The sequence below is a fragment of the Bidens hawaiensis genome, unplaced genomic scaffold, assembly GCF_021521415.1.
Source record: "Bidens hawaiensis isolate Kalapana, Puna unplaced genomic scaffold, B.hawaiensis_p1.1 tig00002617_1, whole genome shotgun sequence".
Classification (NCBI taxonomy): Eukaryota; Viridiplantae; Streptophyta; class Magnoliopsida; order Asterales; family Asteraceae; genus Bidens; species Bidens hawaiensis.
This window is the reverse complement of record NW_027491142.1, coordinates 2,734,707-2,756,286: the sequence shown is the minus strand read 5'-3', so window position 1 is coordinate 2,756,286 and position 21,580 is coordinate 2,734,707. Positions and strand designations below refer to the sequence as shown.

The 21,580-nt window shown below is 41.8% G+C and overlaps 2 protein-coding genes across 2 annotated transcripts; both read left to right on the top strand.

Annotated features, from left to right (window-relative positions):
- Nucleotides 1–4,099: 4,099 nt before the first annotated feature.
- LOC143620619 (uncharacterized) lies at nucleotides 4,100–5,356 on the top strand. The gene is made up of 6 exons (XM_077092275.1): nucleotides 4,100–4,222; nucleotides 4,317–4,379; nucleotides 4,459–4,506; nucleotides 4,593–4,643; nucleotides 4,749–4,809; nucleotides 4,990–5,356. Exons 1-6 carry the CDS (start codon nucleotides 4,100–4,102, stop codon nucleotides 5,091–5,093), a joined length of 450 nt encoding a protein of 149 aa, XP_076948390.1. The 3' UTR covers nucleotides 5,094–5,356.
- A 933-nt stretch (nucleotides 5,357–6,289) lies between these two features.
- LOC143620618 (uncharacterized) lies at nucleotides 6,290–21,370 on the top strand. The gene is made up of 6 exons (XM_077092274.1): nucleotides 6,290–6,490; nucleotides 7,035–7,130; nucleotides 7,202–7,414; nucleotides 7,496–7,592; nucleotides 20,805–20,867; nucleotides 20,941–21,370. Exons 1-6 carry the CDS (start codon nucleotides 6,290–6,292, stop codon nucleotides 21,132–21,134), a joined length of 864 nt encoding a protein of 287 aa, XP_076948389.1. The 3' UTR covers nucleotides 21,135–21,370.
- Nucleotides 21,371–21,580: the final 210 nt, after the last annotated feature.

The following is a 21,580-nucleotide window of genomic DNA, read 5'->3' as shown; positions in this document are numbered from 1 at the left end:
ACTCATTAGTTTGTTAAAAATACCCGTTGGTATTTTCAAGTACGTTTTTTACCATTATAATTCTTTTATAGCTTTTATTCATAGAACAAATATGATACACTACATATCCATAAGCGTTACAATATATAAAAATATTTTTTTTTATCTATGAACCTATTATAATGAAGGATTAATATACAAAGGTTTAGGGGAAATAAAAAAAATTATAATTCTTCGGGTATACGTTTAGGGTAAACGAGTATGTGGTTTCGAGTAATCAGACAGGGTATCATCTAATCCCATACTCATCTTGTCAGCTCATACTGACAAACAAATTTAAATCCTAATCCCATACCCGTCAGGTTTTAGGTATACCCGTCCCATTTGTTTCAAATATACCCGTTAGGCTTGAGTTTTTTTAGCCATCCCTAATTTCTATAACTGTCTTTAAAAAACTCAAAAACTGGTCATTGGGGATGAAAGCAAAGAATTTACCACTACATAAGAGATAACTTTGTTACAAAGGGATCCATCAAAATGTTTTTATAGGGTCTTTGGAAAATGTTAACCTATTGTCTCTATTATATTCTTTTTTTTTAAAAAGGGGTCTTCAGATGTCACACCCCGACCAAAGGCGGCGGAACATGCCGAGATGCAACCGATTGCCCAAATACACAAGACACTATTAAAGTGACAATATTTAATCAACTCATTTAATTTCACAAAATCGTAAGAAGTCACATAACATGTTCATACAAAAACCGAATTCGAAACGTAGCAAATAATATATTGTTCATTTTGCTAATAGCCTAATAGTCTTGATTTCGTTTTTCTTCAAGCCTCGAGTCAACCTAAAGTCAAACCTGTAACATTGCATAAAATAAAATTTGTCAACACAAAGGTTGGTGAGCAATTTCATTGTTTTGAAACAATATGTATATAATAGGAAATTCCACAACTTGTATACAAAACAATAAATAATAGCAACAATTTAGATAATGAAATCGTTAATAAGAATACATTAACAACACCTTGCTATAATGGGATGCCAAATAGTCTAGGATTTATATGAAATCGTTAATAAGAATACATTAACGACACCTTTCTAAAAGGGGATGCCAAATATACTCGGATTTATGAATCACCCAACCAAAAGCGGTAAACACATTAGCATTTAAGCATGTAAGCATAACACCAAATCGAGCATTTATTTAAGTAAAGTATACAATAAAGTTTGTGGTTTAAGACTCAAGTATAAAACATTTAATTTGAATAGGTATGCAATATCACCCCCAAAACGAAAGATAGAAAACGGGGAATGAAAGTACTCACGTTCAAGTAATAAACTTGAAAGATTGGTGATTTGGAGATTAACCGGAATGACGAGTTTAACGAACAAAGCCTAAAAGTAAAGAAGTCTCATATTAGAAAAGTTTCTTTGGAAGTCTTTAAATAATAATAAATGGTAAGAAATGTAAACAATTAAAGTTTAAGGTTTAAAATGTAATTATTTAAGAAATTATAACAATAGTCCTTTAAAAATATAAGTTTACTCGAAACCGGGTTAAAATATATAGCCCTAATATTTGCTCAACCTATGTTAAGTAATAAGGTGGGTAAAAATGCAAGAATGCAAGTCCCTTTATAATATAGATACTAAAACGGGTTTTTAATGAGTGTTCATGTTGTTGGTTCGGGTGTTGATAATTGGTCAAACCCAAAGTCAACTTTCCAAAATATTGAATGTTATAAGATAACTCAATAAAATTTAAGAAGGCTTAACCAAGTATGTAGTTCTATTGTTTTAGAACTAATAACGTCCGTTAAGCGAGTGTTCGGTTTTGTCGGTCCAAACTTTGTTATAAGATCAAGTTGGATTCAACATTCCATGTACTTTAATTTATAAATGATTTTTAAAGAAATATACAAGTCTTGATAGCTAGAAACACGCTTGTTTGTCTTAAGCGAGTGAAATCGATTTAGTTCATTTTGGTTTGGTTTCCAACCCGGAATAAGACCAAGAATGTTAACCACATGCCCAACATCAAAGAACTTGTATAATAATTTATAAATGATGATACTTAAGTTTTACAACCAAAAAGTTAACAATAAAGTCTTTAAATGAAAGTTCGGTTTTCGGTTCGGATCTTGTTTTGGGTTATGACCGAGGTTAGATTTCACAAACCCATAACCATGGAACTTATAAAAATGATTTTAGAAACTTATATCTAACATAAATCATGTTTATACAATTATATAATAAAACTAGTAAACAAGTTCGGTTTACGGTTTGGGGCTATTTACGGTTAAACCGAGGCTAGTCTCTTCAAAGTCTCATATTTATAGAACTTTATAAATATGATATACAAACTAAAATGAGAAGAAGTTAAGCATGGTTAGTAAACATAAACAAGTTAGATAATTATATATATATCAAGGACCACGTAAGTCCTCCATGAAGTCTTTCCTTACGAGGCCCGACACTCCACCGACCGAGATCGGAGAAGTGACCACCAAAGGTAACAAGGAGTGTATATTATATATATGTTGTATAACAAGCTTCAAGTATTAATAAGAGTTAGCAAGTTGATTAAAAGAAAGACTATGGTCAATTTGACTTTGGAAAGTCAAATTGCCAAGAACATGAAGAACAACCTTAAGATCTTTGAATTTGAGAGATAATTTGGAGTATGAGCAGGTGTAAATTGAAGGAGATGGTCATGTATATATAGGATAAGTTGAAATGGTTAAGTATAAAGAGTCTTGCATGAAAATGAGTTGGTTATGATCACAAGAAAGCATAAAAAGCCAAAAAAACGTGTTGTTGTGCAGACCTCCCTTAGCTCGGCGCTAAGGTCTCTGCCCTTGACCTTAGCGCGGCGCTAAGGTCACCTGGTGGAAATTCTGAACTTTAAAAATTGGCAGTTTTGGCCCCCAGGGTTGTTTTCAAGCGTTTTAATCAAAAAGGGTGTTTTGAGACCCGACAAGTATAAAACAATATAGTAATATAAAATCCATCATTTTGATTATATCGAAGAGTTCGGGTTACAAACGGGTCGGGTAATAAAACAAATACAAAAGTGACCCGAAATTGACGAATGTCACATGAGACCCCGATCTAACTAACATGGGCCGTCCCTACCTAGTTAGCTTTAGCTTAACCAAGATAGACAAGTTTGAGCAGTTCGTTTAATAATGATATCTGGTTGAAGGGAAGAATCAAGACTTTATTCTTGGGTTTGAACCTGACACGGGGCGAGAGTTTACGAATTTCATTCGGTTCCTGCATCAAGGGATACGGTCGAGAAGTCGACTTTGTACATAACTCCAAAGGGATAGGTTTACACGTGAGATCCTCTCCCATTAAAAAAAACTAATATGTACATCGGTATCAATACCGAATTTGCTTATCCCTACTCACCCTTCCTCTCGCATCATCATTAATATTTTAGGTCTTCGTTGGTTAAAAAATTATTTTCTTTTTTTTTTAATTGTAAGAACAATTGTTTGAATAAATAAAGAAAAATTAGATATATATATATATATATATATATGTCATGTTGTTTGATCCGACCCGACCCGAATCACCGACATGAACCAAATCTTCGACCCGAAAATTTTTGAGTCCATGACTTCAGTCACCCCCGTAACTAAGTCCAAGCTTCGCCACTGCTCCCATACACACCCTTAAAAGAGTTATTTTCTTTTTTTTTTATTCATTAGAATTAAATTTGACCAAATAAAATTTCAAAGCACATAAGATTGCATCCAATAATATGCTTATTCTCAATTAAAAATATTTTGGTCCTTGAAAAAAGAAGGCAAACAGCCTCTGAAGTACGCAGGACAACACAGTCTGCCTGGATTCTCTTTCTTCCCAAACACAACACCATTTTTCTTTTCAGGTAACTTCACAATCTCCTTCTTCTAATCCGTTTATTTTGTTTGCTAAAATCTTGTAATTTATATTTTTAAATCATCTATGACTCTGATTTCTCAACTTAAAAGTAATTGATCAAATATATAGATAGGTTTATTTATTATTGATAAACTGTTTATGATTGGATGATGTCTGTCAGGTCATAAATATTAAGCCTTGTGCTAGTTCCTTCACACAAAGATGTCTGAGAATAATGAGAGTTCTAAAGACCTCCATATCTCGGATAATGATCCAAAACTTGATGACCACCCTTGTCAAGAAGAAAAACCAGAGGATATTCCCATGCCCTCACCCGCCCAGGAGGTACTTTTCGCTTCTTTTTTATATTTGGTTTGCGTTTATACACACAAGCGTACTCCCACTAATAATAATAATAATAATGCTGCTATGTGTGCAGGAAGCAGTAATAAAGAAAAAGTATGGAGGGTTACTACCAAGGAAAACCCCACTAATCTCAAAGGTAATTTCTTTACTAGTCTAAATTTCTCTACTTCTTTTGGTTTTTAGTTTTAGTTACCAACACCTTTCTTTTCTTGCAGGACCATGATCGCGCTTTCTTTGATTCTGCAGATTGGGCGCTAGGAAAGGTATTAAATGCACTTTAATACCTTTGATTTGTTTTTTAGTTTTCTTTCTTTCTTTCTTTCTTTCTTTATACCATGGTTGCCACCAGGGTTCACAAAAGAGCAAAGGACCTTTGGAAGCATTGCGCCCAAAATTACAGGTACTTTATAACTAGGCATGTTATAAATGCAAAAATGAAACAGGTTTAAATGGTCCAAAATTTGTCAAAGGTGTATTATATTACTGACTTGATATTTCTTGGCAGCCGACCCCACACCACCAAACTCGTTCAAGGTCAGCTTATGCCCCGGCAGATGAAGGCGAAGGTACTTTGTAGTTTATAACCTTTTTGCCCCTGCAACCAACAACACTCAAAATGTAGTTTTATGATAAAATATTTTATCTTTTTTTTTATGCAGGTTTCTGTTAAAGATTGAATCTTTTCAGTTTTTTCATGCAGTTTTCTGTTAAAAGATTGAATCTTTTTGTTTTTCTTGTTTTAGTAGATGGTGGTAGCCCGGATCATGCTGCTTCAGAGGATCAAGGGTCTGATTTAGACGTGATGATTGATGACAAATCTTGTTCTGAAGATCGTGACCATCCGAACTGAGTGTTCTGTGATTGGTATGAATAACATCTGCATGAGTTTTGTACCATTGTTTCAGAATCAACAATCAAGAAACACATTCTTGAGTGATGATACTATTATCATTTTTGTATCTTGAGAGTTTTACCATCTTCAGAATATTGTTTGTGGTCTCTTATATATGATGGGCAGAATAAATTTCTTCTCTCATTTATTCACTCATATTAAATGCAACTGTTGTATGGTGTTTGTTTTTTTATGGGAAAATGGATCGAATTTAGGTTCAAGTATGGTCCTTGTTCGTTGATGGATAGGCAGTTTGGCGTGAACCCGTCATTTTAGTTTTTCTATCAGTTGTTACAAATCTCGATTTTCCGGTGTTTTAATCAAATATTCATAGAGCTTTTAGCAATTTAACACATTATCAACTTTATTTTAGTTTTTATATCTTTCCCAAGCTATAAGTTTTTCTCTAGCTTTTTATTGAGTTCGTATAAAGGAATTAGGGTGTGACAGTGATGCGGAATGAAACATTGGATATAATGCTTAAAGCATTGTGTTTTAAAGCAAACATTACTAAAGCTCGTTTATTTGTTCAGGTAAATGAACGAACATCGACACATATTTTTTCTTTGTAATATGTCCGTTAAGATTTGTTCATGTATGTTATTGTTTGTTTATATCCAACAATCCAATATATTGTTTATTTTTATAAAACAGGGACACCAAACATTAACAAATTAGATAGATTGTTTGTAAATGTTAACCTTTTAGAACCTAAAACGAACATAATTTAAACTTTTAGATCCAATTGGATTATAATAATATAAAGCATAACTCATTGGCAGACAATAATTAGTGTTGACAATTTAATCAATAACACTCATAACTTTCACTTTCATTGTCAAAGACAAAGTCACTCTCATAATCAACACAAATTTACACGCGGTTTTCACTCAAAGGGAAAATGCAATTCTCCATTTTGCTTATATCGTTTCAATGAGCGAAATTGAGTGTAGATCTACACTCCTCAAGCCACCTCGCACATTTTGCAACAAATTCCTCCGGCAAATCACTACCCGAATAGCAGGGCAAGAGGCTCTGTATGTGGGGCCACATCTTTAATCCAACCAATCACGTAAAAAATTTCTTCTAAAGAAATGAATTGAATATATTAAGTGGAGGGAAGGAAAGGAAAGGAAAGGAAAGAGGCGTAGATAATGTTTGTTGGTATATCATCTTCATCTGGTCCATCTTCCTCCTCCCAATTAATCGGAAACCATGCAAAGCCACCATCATCATCATCATCATCATCATGTGCAGGAAGCTGCTTATGTGGCAGAAGACCATTTGTAATCTCCACACCTCTCATTCCACTTCACCAATCCAATGCCTCTCATTCCATTTCTGATGATCCCATGGTACCAACCACTTTCATATTACTACTTCTCCATCAGATTTCTAAACCACCCCTGACCCCGTTAAAGCTTTTATCATAACTCTCTACATAATAATTATTTAATTACTATATTTATATATTTTTACACGTATATTTATACTTATATATTTAAATCTGATATAGTATAATGTAAATTACTTAATTATTTTTATCACAATTTTGTACATAATAATACTTGTTATATAAATATACTAAACAAAAGTTATATAAATAAAAAGCTTGTTAGGCTCGCAAGCAGACTTGAGATACATATGGCTTGAGCTCGTTTATTAATTGAGCCTCAATAAAAACTAGAGCTTGGGCTCAGGCTCGTTTAAGCTCAGGTCAATTCGAGTTTTTGACGACCCGATCTCGAGTAGTTCACGACCAGCTCGGCTCGTTTACATCCCTAATCATGTTCAAGTTAATTTTGGTCAATTAGGCAGCAAATTCTGTCAAAGTATCAAGTATTTAACTTTGTTGATCAATACTGAAGAGATTTTTAATGGATTTAATGCTTTATGAAGGCTGTACTGAACAGGGTTCACCCTCCTAGACCCGACTGGTACGAAGAGTTTTATGCTGCAGCAATGGATGCATCAATGAAATCTTACGAGGCTGAGGTTAGAAACAATGTAGTAATTATATCATTACTCGCTTTTGTTTGTGTAAATGACAGTTATTATATAACAAGATTGCAGGTTATAAGTCGCAACTTTTTGCAAATTTAACAGAAAAGAATGCAAAAATACTAGAGCTTGGAATAGGAACAGGTCCTAATCTCAAATATTATGGTTCGGGTGCAACTGTAGTCGGTGTTGACCCAAACAGAAAGATGGAAAAATATGCTAAAGCTGCAGCACAAGCCTCCGGTTTGACTGAAACCAAATTTAAGTTTATTCATGCTGTATGTCTTCTTAATGACCTTCACTTGTTATCACTAATATAACTTGTGTTACAACTTTATAAAAATGGGAAATTAATGCAGGTTGCAGAAGCATTGCCTGTAAGTGATGCTTCTATGGATGCAGTTGTGGGTACATTAGTGTTGTGTTCGGTTAACGATGTTAACAAGACTCTTCAGGTTATGTTTTTATCCATTCATTGTCACATTATGATTCTTTCTAATAAGCTGCATCAATATGACTGACTAATGTTTATATGAGAGAGTAAGAAAATCTGTCACGGTAGTTTTTAAATAATCTTTTAGGGCTGTAATCGAACCGCCTCAGCTTGTTTATCTTAACGAGCTGAAATGCTGAGCTTCGGCTCGACTTATCAACAGCTCTAGCCGGCTCATTAATTATTTATTTGTTTTTATATTTTACACATACTGATATTATATAAAACCTAATGTAATATTTGTAACATACACATAAAGCAGATTTATACACTAGAAAATTCATAATTTTACATATATTAACTTTGGGTCATATTTTATAGGGTGATCAAATACAAATGCAATTAACATGCTGAAGAGGTATGTACGAGCCTTAACATCGAGCGGAGCGGGTCAACCCACAAGATATAAACAAGAGGCTTGAAATCAAGATATCATGAAGGCACAAAGCCAAAACCTATGCGCATGGCGCATATCACATATGCTCACGCGTATCACATATGCTCACGCGTATCACATGCTCGCGCACCATATATGCTCACGCATATCACATCTGCGCGTGGCGCATCTGCGCGTGGCGCATATCGCATGCTCACGCATATCACATCTGCGCGTGGCGCATCTGCGCGTGGCGCGTATTACATATGCTTGCGCATATCACATCTGCACGTGAGAATAAAGAGAAGACCTCGCGCATCCTCAGGATAGGCGCATATCACACATGCACATAATCAACCTCGTCCTTATCCAAATCAGGATAAGGACAACCTTGATTGTGCACGTCAGACAACCTTCCAGAAGGTATTCTTTAAGGAATAAGAATATGCTGATGTTGACAGCTGCCAATGAAAGGTGGACAACTCAGCAAAACCCATGTGCTACCACGTGATTGCACATGGGTCAGGTGAAATACCTGGGTCAGAGAATAATCAATGAAAAAGCACCAGGAGTCCTAAGGACACGTGGCGCAAAGCAATAGGAGGAGGCCAAAAAGGCCCTAATGGGATCTGAGCCCAATCATTGGAAACCCTAGCACTATAAATACCACACCACCTCCACAAGAGGAGGTAAGCAAGAAAATACATTCCAATTCCTTACTCACTCTCAGATTATTATTATCTTCTCCTACAATCTCTTATTCTCACACCGGAGGGTTACCCCAAAGAGGACCCCTCTGTCCCTTTCTGAGGGGTAAGTTCACGGTGCTGCTCGTTTTGTAGGTGGAAGAATCCATACTCCGGAGAACCATCGGTGAAATAGCATACTCATACCCGAGGAAAGTTGATCGTCTACCAGTGGGTCGATCCACGTTTCTTCATTGGCGCCATCACCTGTTACAACGGCAACAAAATCTTATCAGTTCTCTCTGAAAAACTTCACCATGGTTTCTGGTGTTCGAAACAGCGATCAAGTTCTGGAGGATATTGAGCGTGAGGATGTTAATGAGGGACAGCAGTTTCTGAGGGTGCCGCGTGATTCTGCGCGCACCACCAGTAACCATCCCTTCATCACAACTCCTCATAGCCAGACTGAAACTCATCCAGACGATCTCACGTTCCAAAATCTTACTGGCGCGAAACAAAAAGGACCAATGGGTCCAAAAGATGAAACCAATGACCCTAAAGAATGGCTCATAAACGAACAACGACGTTTAATGGACAAATACAATGAGCTGGTCAAACACAAAAAGTTAGCCGACTTAACACAAAGGCTCGCGTTTGATAAGCAAACCATTCAAGGAACAACAAAAAGGGCGCGCGCGCCGGAAGATGGTCACTCAGTTCAAACTGAACACGCTGAGTTTAGTGATGAAGAAGTGCACAGTATGAGGAAGACGCGAGATACTCATGCAGGAGGCTCACAGCTCCGCGCGCACATGAACATGGCGCCTGGAGCCAAAGCCGATCTGGATCTGTACACACCGTACAACCCACCAGCGAGAGGGCAAGTGGACGTAACCACACCGTACAGGCCAGCCATCTTGGTGAAGCATTCAAAATTCACTGAGCGCATCGCGAAGGCTCCCATTCAACACAAAACCAAGATGCCAAGTGGGTTGGGCAAGTACGATGGCACAACAGATCCAGACGATTTCTTACAAGGTTTTTATAACAATGGAAACCTAGAAAGCTGGACGATGCCAACATGGTGTCACATGTTTGCTCGCTACCTCACGGGCGCGGCGCGTGTCTGGTTCGAAAGCTTGCCGACTGGGCAAATCGATGGGTTCGAAGAGCTATTGGAAAAGTTCCAAGCTCACTTCGTACAGCAGCGCAGACACACGCGCGACCCTGATGACATGCACTGCGTGCGCAGGAATGATGAAACGATTGAAGACTACATAACTCGTTTCAATCAGGAATCTCTTGCAATTGGAGGTATCACTGAGCAACTCTTGCGCGTGGCCTTTATATAAGGTGCGCGCAGTGATCAACTCCGCATAGCTCTCGTGAGCAGAGATGGCATGCCAACCACTTGGGCTAAGCTAATGGAAGCATCGCGAGTCTTCGCGCGAAATGAAAAACAAATTGCCCAAGATAGAGCAAGAGAAAGAGGGCATCAAGCAGAAGCACCGCGCAACAACGAAAGGAGGGGCAAACAAAACTCTGTATGGTCCAGGTTGCAACAAACCAGTTTTTCTCCCGCAGAAAAGCAGGCGCAACCAAGCTCACCCCAGCCCCAAAAAGACATTCGTAATCGCGGAGAGGGTGACAAGAGGGAAGGCGGCAGAGAGCCTAACAGACCTCTACCAAGAATATGGACTCCCCTCACTAAAACGCCTTCACAAGTGTTAAGCACAGAGAATGTCCAGTTCAAAAGCCCCAAGCCACTACACTATAAGGGACCACCAAACAGAGGCAAGTATTGTGAGTTTCACAAGTCCACAGGGCACAACACCGATGCATGCCACCATTTGAAGGATGCGATTGAAAGAGATGTGAAATCAGGCAAGTTGGCTCACCTTGTGAAAAACCCAAGACCAGAGAATGAACAACCAGAGGGAGCCTCAGCCAGTAAAAAGTTCAAAAGAATCTGTGTAGCCGAGGGAGGAAGGCAAGGGCAAAGATCGAGAAAGAGAAGCGCGCAAGTCCAAGGAGATTGGCGCGAGCAACAAGTAATCTTCCCAAGAATCAGGGGAGGCCCTTCTATCAGCAGTCCTCTAGTCATCACTACACACATTGCTCATTATGAAGTGTCAAAAGTCCTGGTGGACACTGGCAGTGAATCAGACATCATGTATGAGCAATGTTTCAGGAAGTTGGATCCAGCAGACCAAGCAAGGCTCGAAATTGTGAATGCACCAATCTCTGGTGTTTCAAATGAAATCATTCACCCCCTAGGTCAGATACAATTTGAACTAACTATGGGGGATGAGAAACACAAGCGAGCCGAAATTGTCAACTTCTTGGTCTTGCCCACCACTTCATGCCACAATATGATCTTGGGTAGAGGAACGATTGCCCAATTCAACGCCATAACGTTGCCAGCGCACGGCGCGTTGGGGTTCCCAACACCAACAGGTGTAACATTTGTACACCGAGATCATTTGTGCGCAGTGACAAGTATACCGCGGGAAGGGAGAATGAAACTTCCAATGGCAGACAACGCGCCAGAGGAATGGATTCTCAACCCAAAATTCCCAGAGCAAACAATCACAATTGGAGCTACGATATCAGACGACACGAGGTTGAGAATGAAAAGATTGCTCACAACATATATGTCGGTCTTCGCGTGGCAACATTCTGATATGACTGGGGTTCCGCGAGACCTGGCGCAACATTCTCTCAACACGTTCAAGTCTGTAGAGCCAATTGCTCAAAAGAAGAGAGTCATGGGGATGAGAAGGCGAAGGCCATGAATGAGCAAGTAGAGGATCTACTGCGCGCAAACATCATCCGCCCAATACGATACCAGACATGGGTAGCCAATCCGGTGATGGTAAAGAAGAGCAACGGGTCATGGAGGATGTGCATTGACTTCAAGGACCTCAACAAAGCATGTCCAAAAGATTGTTACCCCTTCCCAAACATCGACGCGAAGGTGGACTCTGTGGCGCCATTCAAGCTCAAATGTTTCCTGGATGCCTACAAGGGCTATCACCAAATTCAAATGGCACCACAAGACGAGGACAAGACTGTCTTCAGAACCGACAAGGGTGTTTTTTGTTACACAAAAATGCCCTTTGGTTTGAAGAATGCGGGAGCCACCTACCAAAGACTTATGGATGCGGTTTTCAACGAGCAAATCGGAAGAAACCTAGAAGTCTACGTGGATGATTTGGTGATCAAAAGCAGGGAGGAAAAACAAATGCTCAAAGACATCGAAGAAACCCTTTGGCGCCTAAAGGAAGTAAACATGAAGCTCAACCCGAGCAAATGCACTTTCGGCGTACAAGAAGGGAAATTTCTAGGTGTAATGGTCACCAAGGATGGTTTCAAGGTGAACCCAGAGAAGGTGGAGGCCATCCTTGACATGCCCTCACCATCCACCATGAAGGAAGTTCAAAAGTTGAATGGTAGATTGGTATCAATTAACAGGTTCCTAGCGAACCATGCAAGCAAATCTACCCCATTTGTTAACACATTGAGAAATTGCCTAAAGAAAAGCCAATTCAAGTGGACGCCTGAGGCCGAGCAAGCTTTCAGTGAGATAAAAGAATGTTTGATAAATCTGCCTGCGCTCACAGCTCCACTTCCTGGCGAAACTCTAACATTGTACCTGTCAGCAGGAGAGCGCGCCATCGGCGCAGTGTTGTTGGTGGATCGCAAGGGAATCCAAACACCAATATATTATGTGAGTCGGGTGCTGACAGATCCTGAGACGCGCTACTCCATCATGGAAAAGTTAGTTTTGTCACTAACACACGCGTCGCGCAAGCTTCATAGATATTTCAATGGTCATCCTATTGAAGTTCTGACTGGTTACAACATCCAGCAAGTCTTGCGACGTCCCGCGCTCTCAGGAAGGCTGACATAATGGGCGCTGGAATTAGGAGAGCACACGATCGCCTATAAGCCCCGTCCAGCAATAAAGGGACAAGTCTTAGCTGATTTCATTGCAGAAATCCCTGAAGGAAAAATTGAAGAGGCTCAGCGCGAGGTAGACCCTCCGCGAGCCAATAATGAAGAAAATTTTTGGAGATTATTCATTGATGGAGCTTCAAACAACGAAGGGTCCGGCGCAGGCCTCAAACTGGTGGATCCAGAAAATCATGAGTATACTTATGCAATCAGGTTGGATTTCAAGAGCACCAACAACGAGGCTGAGTATGAAGCCCTGCTGGCTGGCCTGCGCATCGCGCACAAGTTCGGAGTTAAAAAGCTAGAGGCCCATGTTGATTCATACTTGGTAGCAGCACAGGTCAATGGCCTTTATGATGCCAAGGAAAACACCATGCCTCTGTATCTAGAGCAGGCGAAAAAGCTCATCGAGCAATTTGACTGCTTCAGAATCATACATATTCCAGGCAGTGAAAACAAATCTGCCGACGCGCTGAGCAAGATGGCATCAACCAGCTTCGATCACTTTGGCAAAGATGTCAGGGTGGAAGTAATGAGCAACCCGTCGGTGGGAGCGAAGTCTGTCCTTGTAACTCATACAACACCTTCATCATGGATAACTCCAATAATGGAATTCTTGAAGGAGGGAAAGGTACCGGACGATCGCGCACAGGCGAGGAAGATAAGACACAAGTCGCAGAACTATGAACTGCTTGATGGTACATTATATCGACGCTCTTATCTTGGACCACTCATGAAATTCCTAGATGCTGAGGAAGCAAGCTATGTGATCAGAGAGATACACGAAGGAATCTGTGGAATACATGCTGGCCCACGCATGGTGGTTGCCAAGGCAATGAGCGCAGGTTACTATTGGCCAGGCATGTACTTGGACGCGTTAAAAGAGATCCAAAAATGCAAAGCGTGTCAGAGCTATGCACCAAACACCATGCGGCCAAAGAACAACTTGATTCCGGTGACCTCCGCATGGCCTTTCCACAAATGGGCAATCGATATTGTGGGTCCCCTACCGCAAGCGCAAGGGCGAGTAAAATTTTTGGTAGTGGCAGTAGACTATTTCACAAAATGGGTTGAAGCCAAGCCACTAGCAAAAATCACAGCCGAGGCGATGAAGCAATTTATTTGGAGCCACATCATATGCCGTTTTGGCCTTCCCATGGAAATTGTGAGCGACAATGGCAAACAATTCACCGACAGGAAGATATCCAGTTGGCTCAAGGAATTGCGCATCAACCAAATCTTCACTTCAGTATACCACCCTCAGGGGAATGGCCAAGTGGAGCGCGCGAACCAAAGCTTGCTAAATGGGCTGAAGAAAAGGTTGGAGGGAGAATCCCATTCTTAGGTCGAAGAGCTACCAAATGTCCTGTGGGCGCACAGGACATTAAGCAAAACCAGCAATGGCGAATCCCCGTTCAGCCTAACCTATGGAACGGAGGCTATGATTCCAGCAGAAATTGGATGCCCATCCCATAGAGTGCTCATGATGAGTAAGATTGATAACGAGCGCGAAAGGAGGTTGGATCTCAACTTACTTGAAGGGCGCAGAGAGGCGGCTATCATCAGTGAAGCCATATACAAGAAAAAACTGGAAAAATATTACAATCAGCGCGTGAAAGAATGCCACTTCAAGAAGAATGATTTTGTCCTTCGAAACAATGAAGCTAGCCGCGCGATACCCCCGGGAAAGATGTCCCCCAATTGGGAGGGACCTTATCAAGTCTCGGAAGAATTGGGAAAAGGCGCATACGCTTTAAAAGATTTGAATGGAAAGAAGATCCCGCGCGCATGGAACGCAGCACAGCTTAGAAAATGTTTCATGTAAAAATTGTCAAGTTTGTAATCAAGGCTTTTTAAGCCATTATGAATAATGATACACGCTATCTTCTCTTAATGTGTGTTCTATTACCTTTTGCATACATGTTTCACACTTCCCTTTATTAATTTTGAGCAATATGACAACATTGTATTGACATCAAAACAAAAATAAAACGAAGTAAAACATACATGCGCGAGCTTCAAGCTCAAACGCGTTAACGAGTTTTAACTCTAAAACGTCAGGGCCTTAGCCCAATAATATGAGCCTTAGCTCAGGGCCTTAGCCCAATAATATGAGCCTTAGCTCAAATAACTCACAACATCCATCCTACATGCTGCGCAGCCTGACCATAAAAATACCTAAGCACAACTAAGGCAAAGCACATGCCAAAACGTAGTTGTTAAGGTCTCAGGTCGAGGTCGCGCATGGAATTGTAATGGATATCAGAGTAACACACACTGACACGTAAAGGCTAAAAAACTCATAATTCCCTATAATAAATGCGCGATAACGTCGCGCAAAAGAGGAATAATGAAACGCTAAGGCACGTGTCAACATAGTCAGGATATTGTAAAATCACTTAAAATATGACAAGGATTAAGTAAAATAATTTCCTTACAACCTTGTTCTTATTTCAACGTGCAAGCATATCTTATATTCAACAAGCAAACATGCAATATAAAGAGATGAATGGGGAATGCGCAAGATGCGAATAAGGGAAAAACAAAATTTCATTCCAAAACATAGAAGTTTACAAATTTACAATATGATGAGATACAAACTACAAATAAAAAAAAAACATGAAGGGCTTCTCAAGTTTCTATATCAACGTCAGCCTCTTCATCGCCCTCATCATTACCACCCTCAGCATCTGGCGCAGCCCGCTCCTCGTCATCTCCAAACTTCCCATAGTCAAGCTGTTCGGAGTCGTCTTCTATCACAATAGTGTCAGGAGCGGGTCCTTTGGCCACGCCAGAGCCGCTAGCAGAGGCAGCATTGCCCGCGCCATCATTGCCGCCACCAGCCCCTTCACACTCGTCAAGTAATTTCTTTAGAGTGCCGAGATTGGGCTGATCAGCAAGCGAGGCTATCTGCAAAGCATAAGGAAAAGTGTGAGTACAAAAAGACTAGGAAAATAAGTCAAGGTAAACTCATTAAGGTTAAAATACCTGCTCAAGGATGGGAATGGGAGTATTCAAATACTTCTCCCCCACATCGGCCATGTCCGCGCAGACAACGTCGAGCTGGTAAGGGTAGTCGGATGGGTTCTTCTTCAGCATGCTATATTCACAGCCATCCTTAAACCCTTCAGCTCGACCCACCAAGCGCGAGGCAGCGTTACAATCCATCACAAGGGTCTGAAACTCGTCTGAGTATTTCATCGCATAAGCGCAACGAGTCATACCCTGTGAGACTAGCCATTGGCGATCCTGCGCGAGGGAAGAAACGGACGTCTCAAGAGCAGGAATCTGAGAGTTTAACAACTCAACAGTTTCCTTGGTCTGTTTCAGCTCCTCTCTGTCGGACGCTGCTGCCGCCAAGGCCTGTTTCCTTTCCGCTCGCGCAGCATCGAGCGCTTCTTGGCTAGACGCTGCCGTCGCCAGGGCTTCATCCTTCTCTGCCCGCGCGGCCTCAAGCTCTTTCTTCAGGCGCGCAACCTCACTCTCTAATGAAGATTTGTCAGTGATAGACTGCACAAGAGCTTGGTCATGCGCCTCTGCATCCAGCTCCAACTCGTGCACTCGCCGCGCGTACTTGGCCGCGTCCGCCTCTGCTGCCTGCAGCTTCTCCCGCGCAGCCTGCAGCTCATGCCCGCGCTTCACGAATGCAGCGTTGGCACTTGCTCGGTTCTCGCTGAGTTCTGCTTGGAGTTTCTCAGCTCTCTCTCGAGCGTCAGAAAGATTCCAAGCAGATACCTTAGCCTCTTGCTTGGCCTCCGCAAGAGCATCACGCACCTTTACGTAATCATAGCGAAGCTCTTGGGAGGCAGCAAAGAACGCTGACCCAGCGAAAAGATGGTCATTGAGCAAGTCCACGCGAGCGCGGTCCTCCTGAAACCTCCTTTCAGCTGGAGGCACAGAATGAGCCCAGAAGTCTTCACACACACCCATGGACTGAAATGAGCTATCCTCAGTAATATTCCATCTCGGGCGGTAAATGTGATCGGCTTCCTGCAAACACAAAGCAATGTTCTAGTCATTTAAACACTAATATGGAAGTCCGCGCAGCGGAGCAAAACGAACTTATACCTGCGGGGAGCAAGCAGAAAAGTCAGGGCCACGAAATCTCGTGGCGCTACAGGGCTTGCGCGGCCGCCATCGGAGTCTTCAAAATGCACCTCCTCATCTTCCTCTGTAACAGGCCTTTTCTCCTGCGACCTGGAAAAATCAAAACCAGTTCCGCGAGGAGGGCTGCGCGCAGGTGGAGGTGAGGGAGGTCTCGACGCCGCTAGATCAGCGCGTAAAACAGCCTCTTGCTCCTTAGTAATCCCAATGAGGGGAGATTCAGTGCTTGCAGGAGCAGGAGCAGAACCAACGGCGCTGGCGCCGGCGCCAGCAGTGCCGCCAGCAGCTTGTGTGCCAGCTATAATTCATATGAAAAAACCAACAAAGAGATGATTCAGGACTTGATTTAAAAGAAAAAAGTCAGAAAATAAAAGCGCAATATATACCTTGGCGCACCGCCTTTCGCGAGTTAAACATCGCCATGAAGTCCATTTTCCCCCTTTTTGAGGGTAAAACAGGGGACTTCGAAGCAACCTTCGGCCCAGCCTCGGTACCTTGTTGCGCCTGAGGTTGATCCACCAAGGTCGCCGGCTCTACAAACATTTGAGTGAGCAAAGATTCATTAATAACTCTATCGGAATCACGCTCATAAAACCATAAAGTATAAACAAAGTATACCTGTTGAAGAGGAAACAGCAGGCGCAGCGCCGCTTCCCTTTTCCGCCGCGCGAAGAGAGGAGGTGGCGGCACCATACCTCGTGTGGACAGGAGGTCTGCCCACACCTTGAGGCAAAGACAAGGAAAACTTGGAGGTAAACTCCTGGGTTTTCTCAAGTCCCTTCGCTTGAGTAGGAGGATCCTGAGCAACAGGGGCATCATTTTTCTTCTGTTTTTTACTGGCCCCTGCGCCAGTTTTCCCTTTAGCTTTACGCTTGAGTTGGGGCACCTCAGCTTCCTCCTCCACCTCTTCTTCCGCGAGCTCCAGCTCATAGTTCTCGAGCGCATCTACATTACGTGCAACAGAAATGTTAACCAAATTTGGTATTCTAAAGGCATAAGCATAAGTACAAAGGCCTACCAGGCGCATCGCTGTCAAAGCAAAATCCCAAATCAACAGGGATGAACATGTCATCGAAGCGATCGGGGAAGCCAACTTCCCCAGCGCCCAGCGCGACAGAGCTACCCTCCATATGCTCATCATAGGCGGCGTGGACGTACTCCTTGCTTACTGCACAAAACAAGACAAAGGATATCAGCAAAACGAATTATATTCGCGCAGAAATAATGCAATGAGCTAATAACTCACATAAGCCGTCAACTTGGATAACAGGCTCAGTCGCGCTGTCGGCCCACCTCCTGCTCATACCAACCCCCACCAGCGCCTCCTCGCAAATATTCTTGGCGGGAGATGGTTCAGCGGTCAACTTATTAACCCATGCGCCAATTGGGTTTTTAAGAACATTCTCATCCGCGGGCGCAGAAGTGATCGCGCGCATGGGCATGCGGATGGGAATCACACCAGCCTTAATATAAAAAAATTTCTCAGACCAGTCATGAAGGCTCTTGAAGGAAACAGTGCAGCACTTGACCTTCTGACTGCGAGGAACGAATGAGAACCAAGAATCTTGGATTTTTGGCTTATAGAAATATTGAAAGCGCCGAGGGGTGGGCTCCTCGCGCTGTGCTTTACACATGAACTCAAAATGAGTCATGCGCACAAGTCCAAAAGGATGGACTTGGGATATGTGAATCCCATGAAATTGAAGCAGCGCACCCACAAACCTTGTCATCGGGAGACGAAGGTTGCAGTGAGTGAAAAAATGGCAATATAAGGAGATATAGCCGGTGGGTGGATCCGCCGCCGTTTGCCCGGCCGCCGGGAGCATACAGCCGTACTCAGGGAGAAAACCCTGAGAGGCGATGAGACTGTCAAAATCAGACTGTCTCAATTTACAGGGAATCTCATCCCACCTCTTCACTGTCTTGACCTTCCCCACCTCCTCCGACGAGGCCTCGGCAGCCCGTTTCCCCTTGCCGGTCTTCTTCAAAGTAGACATGACTAATGACTTTACACGGCGTTTGCTGGGGGAGATTGTGGTGTCTGGGTTATCAGACATACAACTGTAAATCAAACAGAGGTTACTTCAAGAACGGAAGTCTGGAAGCAAAAGACAGGCACTTAATCGGAATAAAAATGGAAGGAAGGAAAAAGCTCTGAAATAACAAGGAAGATGAAGAATAATAACTCAAAGGGCTTGCTTTTATAGGCCCAGGAGAGAGAGAAACAGGTACTGATCAGAGTTCACGCGCCCCCACTCGCAGGTTCAGGCCAACCCGAGCGCGACAAGTGTCCCTGACACTGTGTGTGGGGACATGAAAGGGAACGAAACAGGTACTGATCAGAGTTCACGCGCCCCCACTCGCAGGTGCAGGCCAACACGAGCGCGACACGTGTTCCTGACACTGTGTGAGGGGACATGAAAGGCAACTGTAGCACCTCGAGCACACGAAAAGTCTGACACGTCTGCATCTCTGACGCATGTCAGCACCAACCAACCACGTACATGGACGATTCGTTTCAACCAAAAGGATAGAATTTCGCGCAACGATGAGAAATAAAAAGAAAAGACAAACCCTATTAAAAGAGCAAACTATTAAGTCTAATATCTATCTTACCTCGCTCGCGTGAGACAAGACACACATTAGACTGGGGGGGCTTGAAGAGGTATGTACCCGCCTTAACATCGAGCGGAGCGGGTCAACCCACAAGATATAAACAAGAGGCTTGAAATCAAGATATCATGAAGGCACAAAGCCAAAACCTATGCGCATGGCGCATATCACATATGCTCACGCATCACATATGCTCACGCATATCACATATGCTCACGCATCACAAATGCTCACGCGTATCACATGCTCGCGCACCATATATGCTCACGCATATCACATCTGCGCGTGGCGCATCTGCGCGTGGCGCATCTGCGCATGCTCACGCATATCACATCTGCGCGTGGCGCATCTGCGCGTGGCGCGTATTACATATGCTTGCGCATATCACATCTGCGCGTGAGAATAAAGAGAAGACCTCGCGCATCCTCAGGATAGGCGCATATCACACATGCACATAATCAACCTCGTCCTTATCCAAATCAGGATAAGGACAACCTTGATTGTGCACGTCAGACAACCTTCCAGAAGGTATCCTTTAAGGAATAAGAATATGCTGATGTTGACAGCTGCCAATGAAAGGTGGACAACTCAGCAAAACCCATGTGCTACCACGTGATTGCACATGGGTCAGGTGAAATACCTGGGTCAGAGAATAATCAATGAAAAAGCACCAGGTGTCCTAAGGACACGTGGCGCAAAGCAATAGGAGGAGGCCAAAAAGGCCCTAATGGGATCTGAGCCCAATCATTGGAAACCCTAGCACTATAAATACAACACCACCTCCACAAGAGGAGGTAAGCAAGAAAATACATTCCAATTCCTTACTCACTCTCAGATTATTATTATCTTCTCCTACAATCTCTTATTCTCACACCGGAGGGTTACCCCAAAGAGGACCCCTTTGTCCCTTTCTGAGGGGTAAGTTCACGGTGCTGCTCGTTTTGTAGGTGGAAGAATCCATACTCCGGAGAACCATCGGTGAAATAGCATACTCATACCCGAGGAAAGTTGATCGTCTACCAGTGGGTCGATCCACGTTTCTTCACATGCTAACTGTGAGGATTAAGTAGAGTAATTATGTAATTACATCATAGAGTAATTATGGCTAGGCTTGTCTAAAGCTCAAGCCAGCTCGTGTTGGTCAAGCCGGTTCGTTTGTTTTTAAATATTCTATTATTCTTATTATTTTGTATTTTACACATATTGATGTACATATCTAAAAATAATACATGTAAGTAACATACACATAATTAATGCAGAAGTTATAAACTGCAGAATTCATAATTTATATGTATTAAATTTGGGTTATAGTTTATATATATATATATATATATATATATATATATATTAAAATTTGAGCTTTACTTTTAAACGAGCCAAACGATAATTTGGAATAGAGTAGTTTCAATTTTTTAAAAATTTTTTTTCATTGTGTACAGAAATCAAGAGGGTGCTTAAACCAGGTGGGCTTTACATATTTGTGGAACATGTAGCTGCTGAAGGTGCTAACTAAACTGAACCTACTTATTAACAACTTTCAGTTGCAAAAGTAACCATTTTAGTTTGTTGGAGCAGATGGAACGTTTCTTAAATTTATACAGCGCGCTTTAGATCCGCTGCAACAGGCGGTTGCTGATGGATGCCATCTTACAAGGGAAACCGGAGACAGTATTTCTGCAGCAGGGTTCTCGAGTACCGACATAAAGAAAGTTTTCCTTTCTTCTGCATCACTCATAAATCCTCATGCCTATGGAATTGCTTATAAATAAGGAAAGTATGTGTAATTGTTTGTATTGTTGGCTTGCTGCTAGTAGTGGAATTCATCTTTTTTAATATGTGGTATGTGGTCACACCCATTGCCATGGTTGTGAATGATGCATAATGGTGATGAGTGGAATGTGTTTTGTCTCAACACATCTGGTCAAATAAACTTTGGAAAGAAAAAGGGAGCTAGCAAAAAGTTTGTGTGCTGATGATCAATTATACACACAAGTTGAGAAACATTAGAAGACATCCTAATTAAATTCATAATCTGAAGCTTCATAATCTAGTATAAACACGCTGAAGCTTCATAATCTGGGTCGGACTAGTATTGCAAGCAACCTATTATTTATATAAATCTATAAATGTATTTACTATATATAAATTAAATTCATAAGTATATACAAACAAAATTATAATCTACCACCGTCATCACCCATTCTCGGTTTTTGCT

What these genes read in the sequence shown, in the direction of transcription:
- LOC143620619 (XM_077092275.1), top strand. Translation starts at nt 4,100, where the DNA reads ATGTCTGAGAATAATGAGAGTTCTAAAGACCTCCATATCTCGGATAAT. An exon ending in TGCCCTCACCCGCCCAGGAG is followed by an intron (nt 4,223 to 4,316) that starts GTACTTTTCGCT and finishes CTATGTGTGCAG; the next exon opens with GAAGCAGTAATAAAGAAAAA. An exon ending in CCCGGCAGATGAAGGCGAAG is followed by an intron (nt 4,810 to 4,989) that starts GTACTTTGTAGT and finishes TTGTTTTAGTAG; the next exon opens with ATGGTGGTAGCCCGGATCAT.
- LOC143620618 (XM_077092274.1), top strand. Translation starts at nt 6,290, where the DNA reads ATGTTTGTTGGTATATCATCTTCATCTGGTCCATCTTCCTCCTCCCAA. An exon ending in TGAAATCTTACGAGGCTGAG is followed by an intron (nt 7,131 to 7,201) that starts GTTAGAAACAAT and finishes TTATATAACAAG; the next exon opens with ATTGCAGGTTATAAGTCGCA. An exon ending in GGAACATGTAGCTGCTGAAG is followed by an intron (nt 20,868 to 20,940) that starts GTGCTAACTAAA and finishes TTGTTGGAGCAG; the next exon opens with ATGGAACGTTTCTTAAATTT.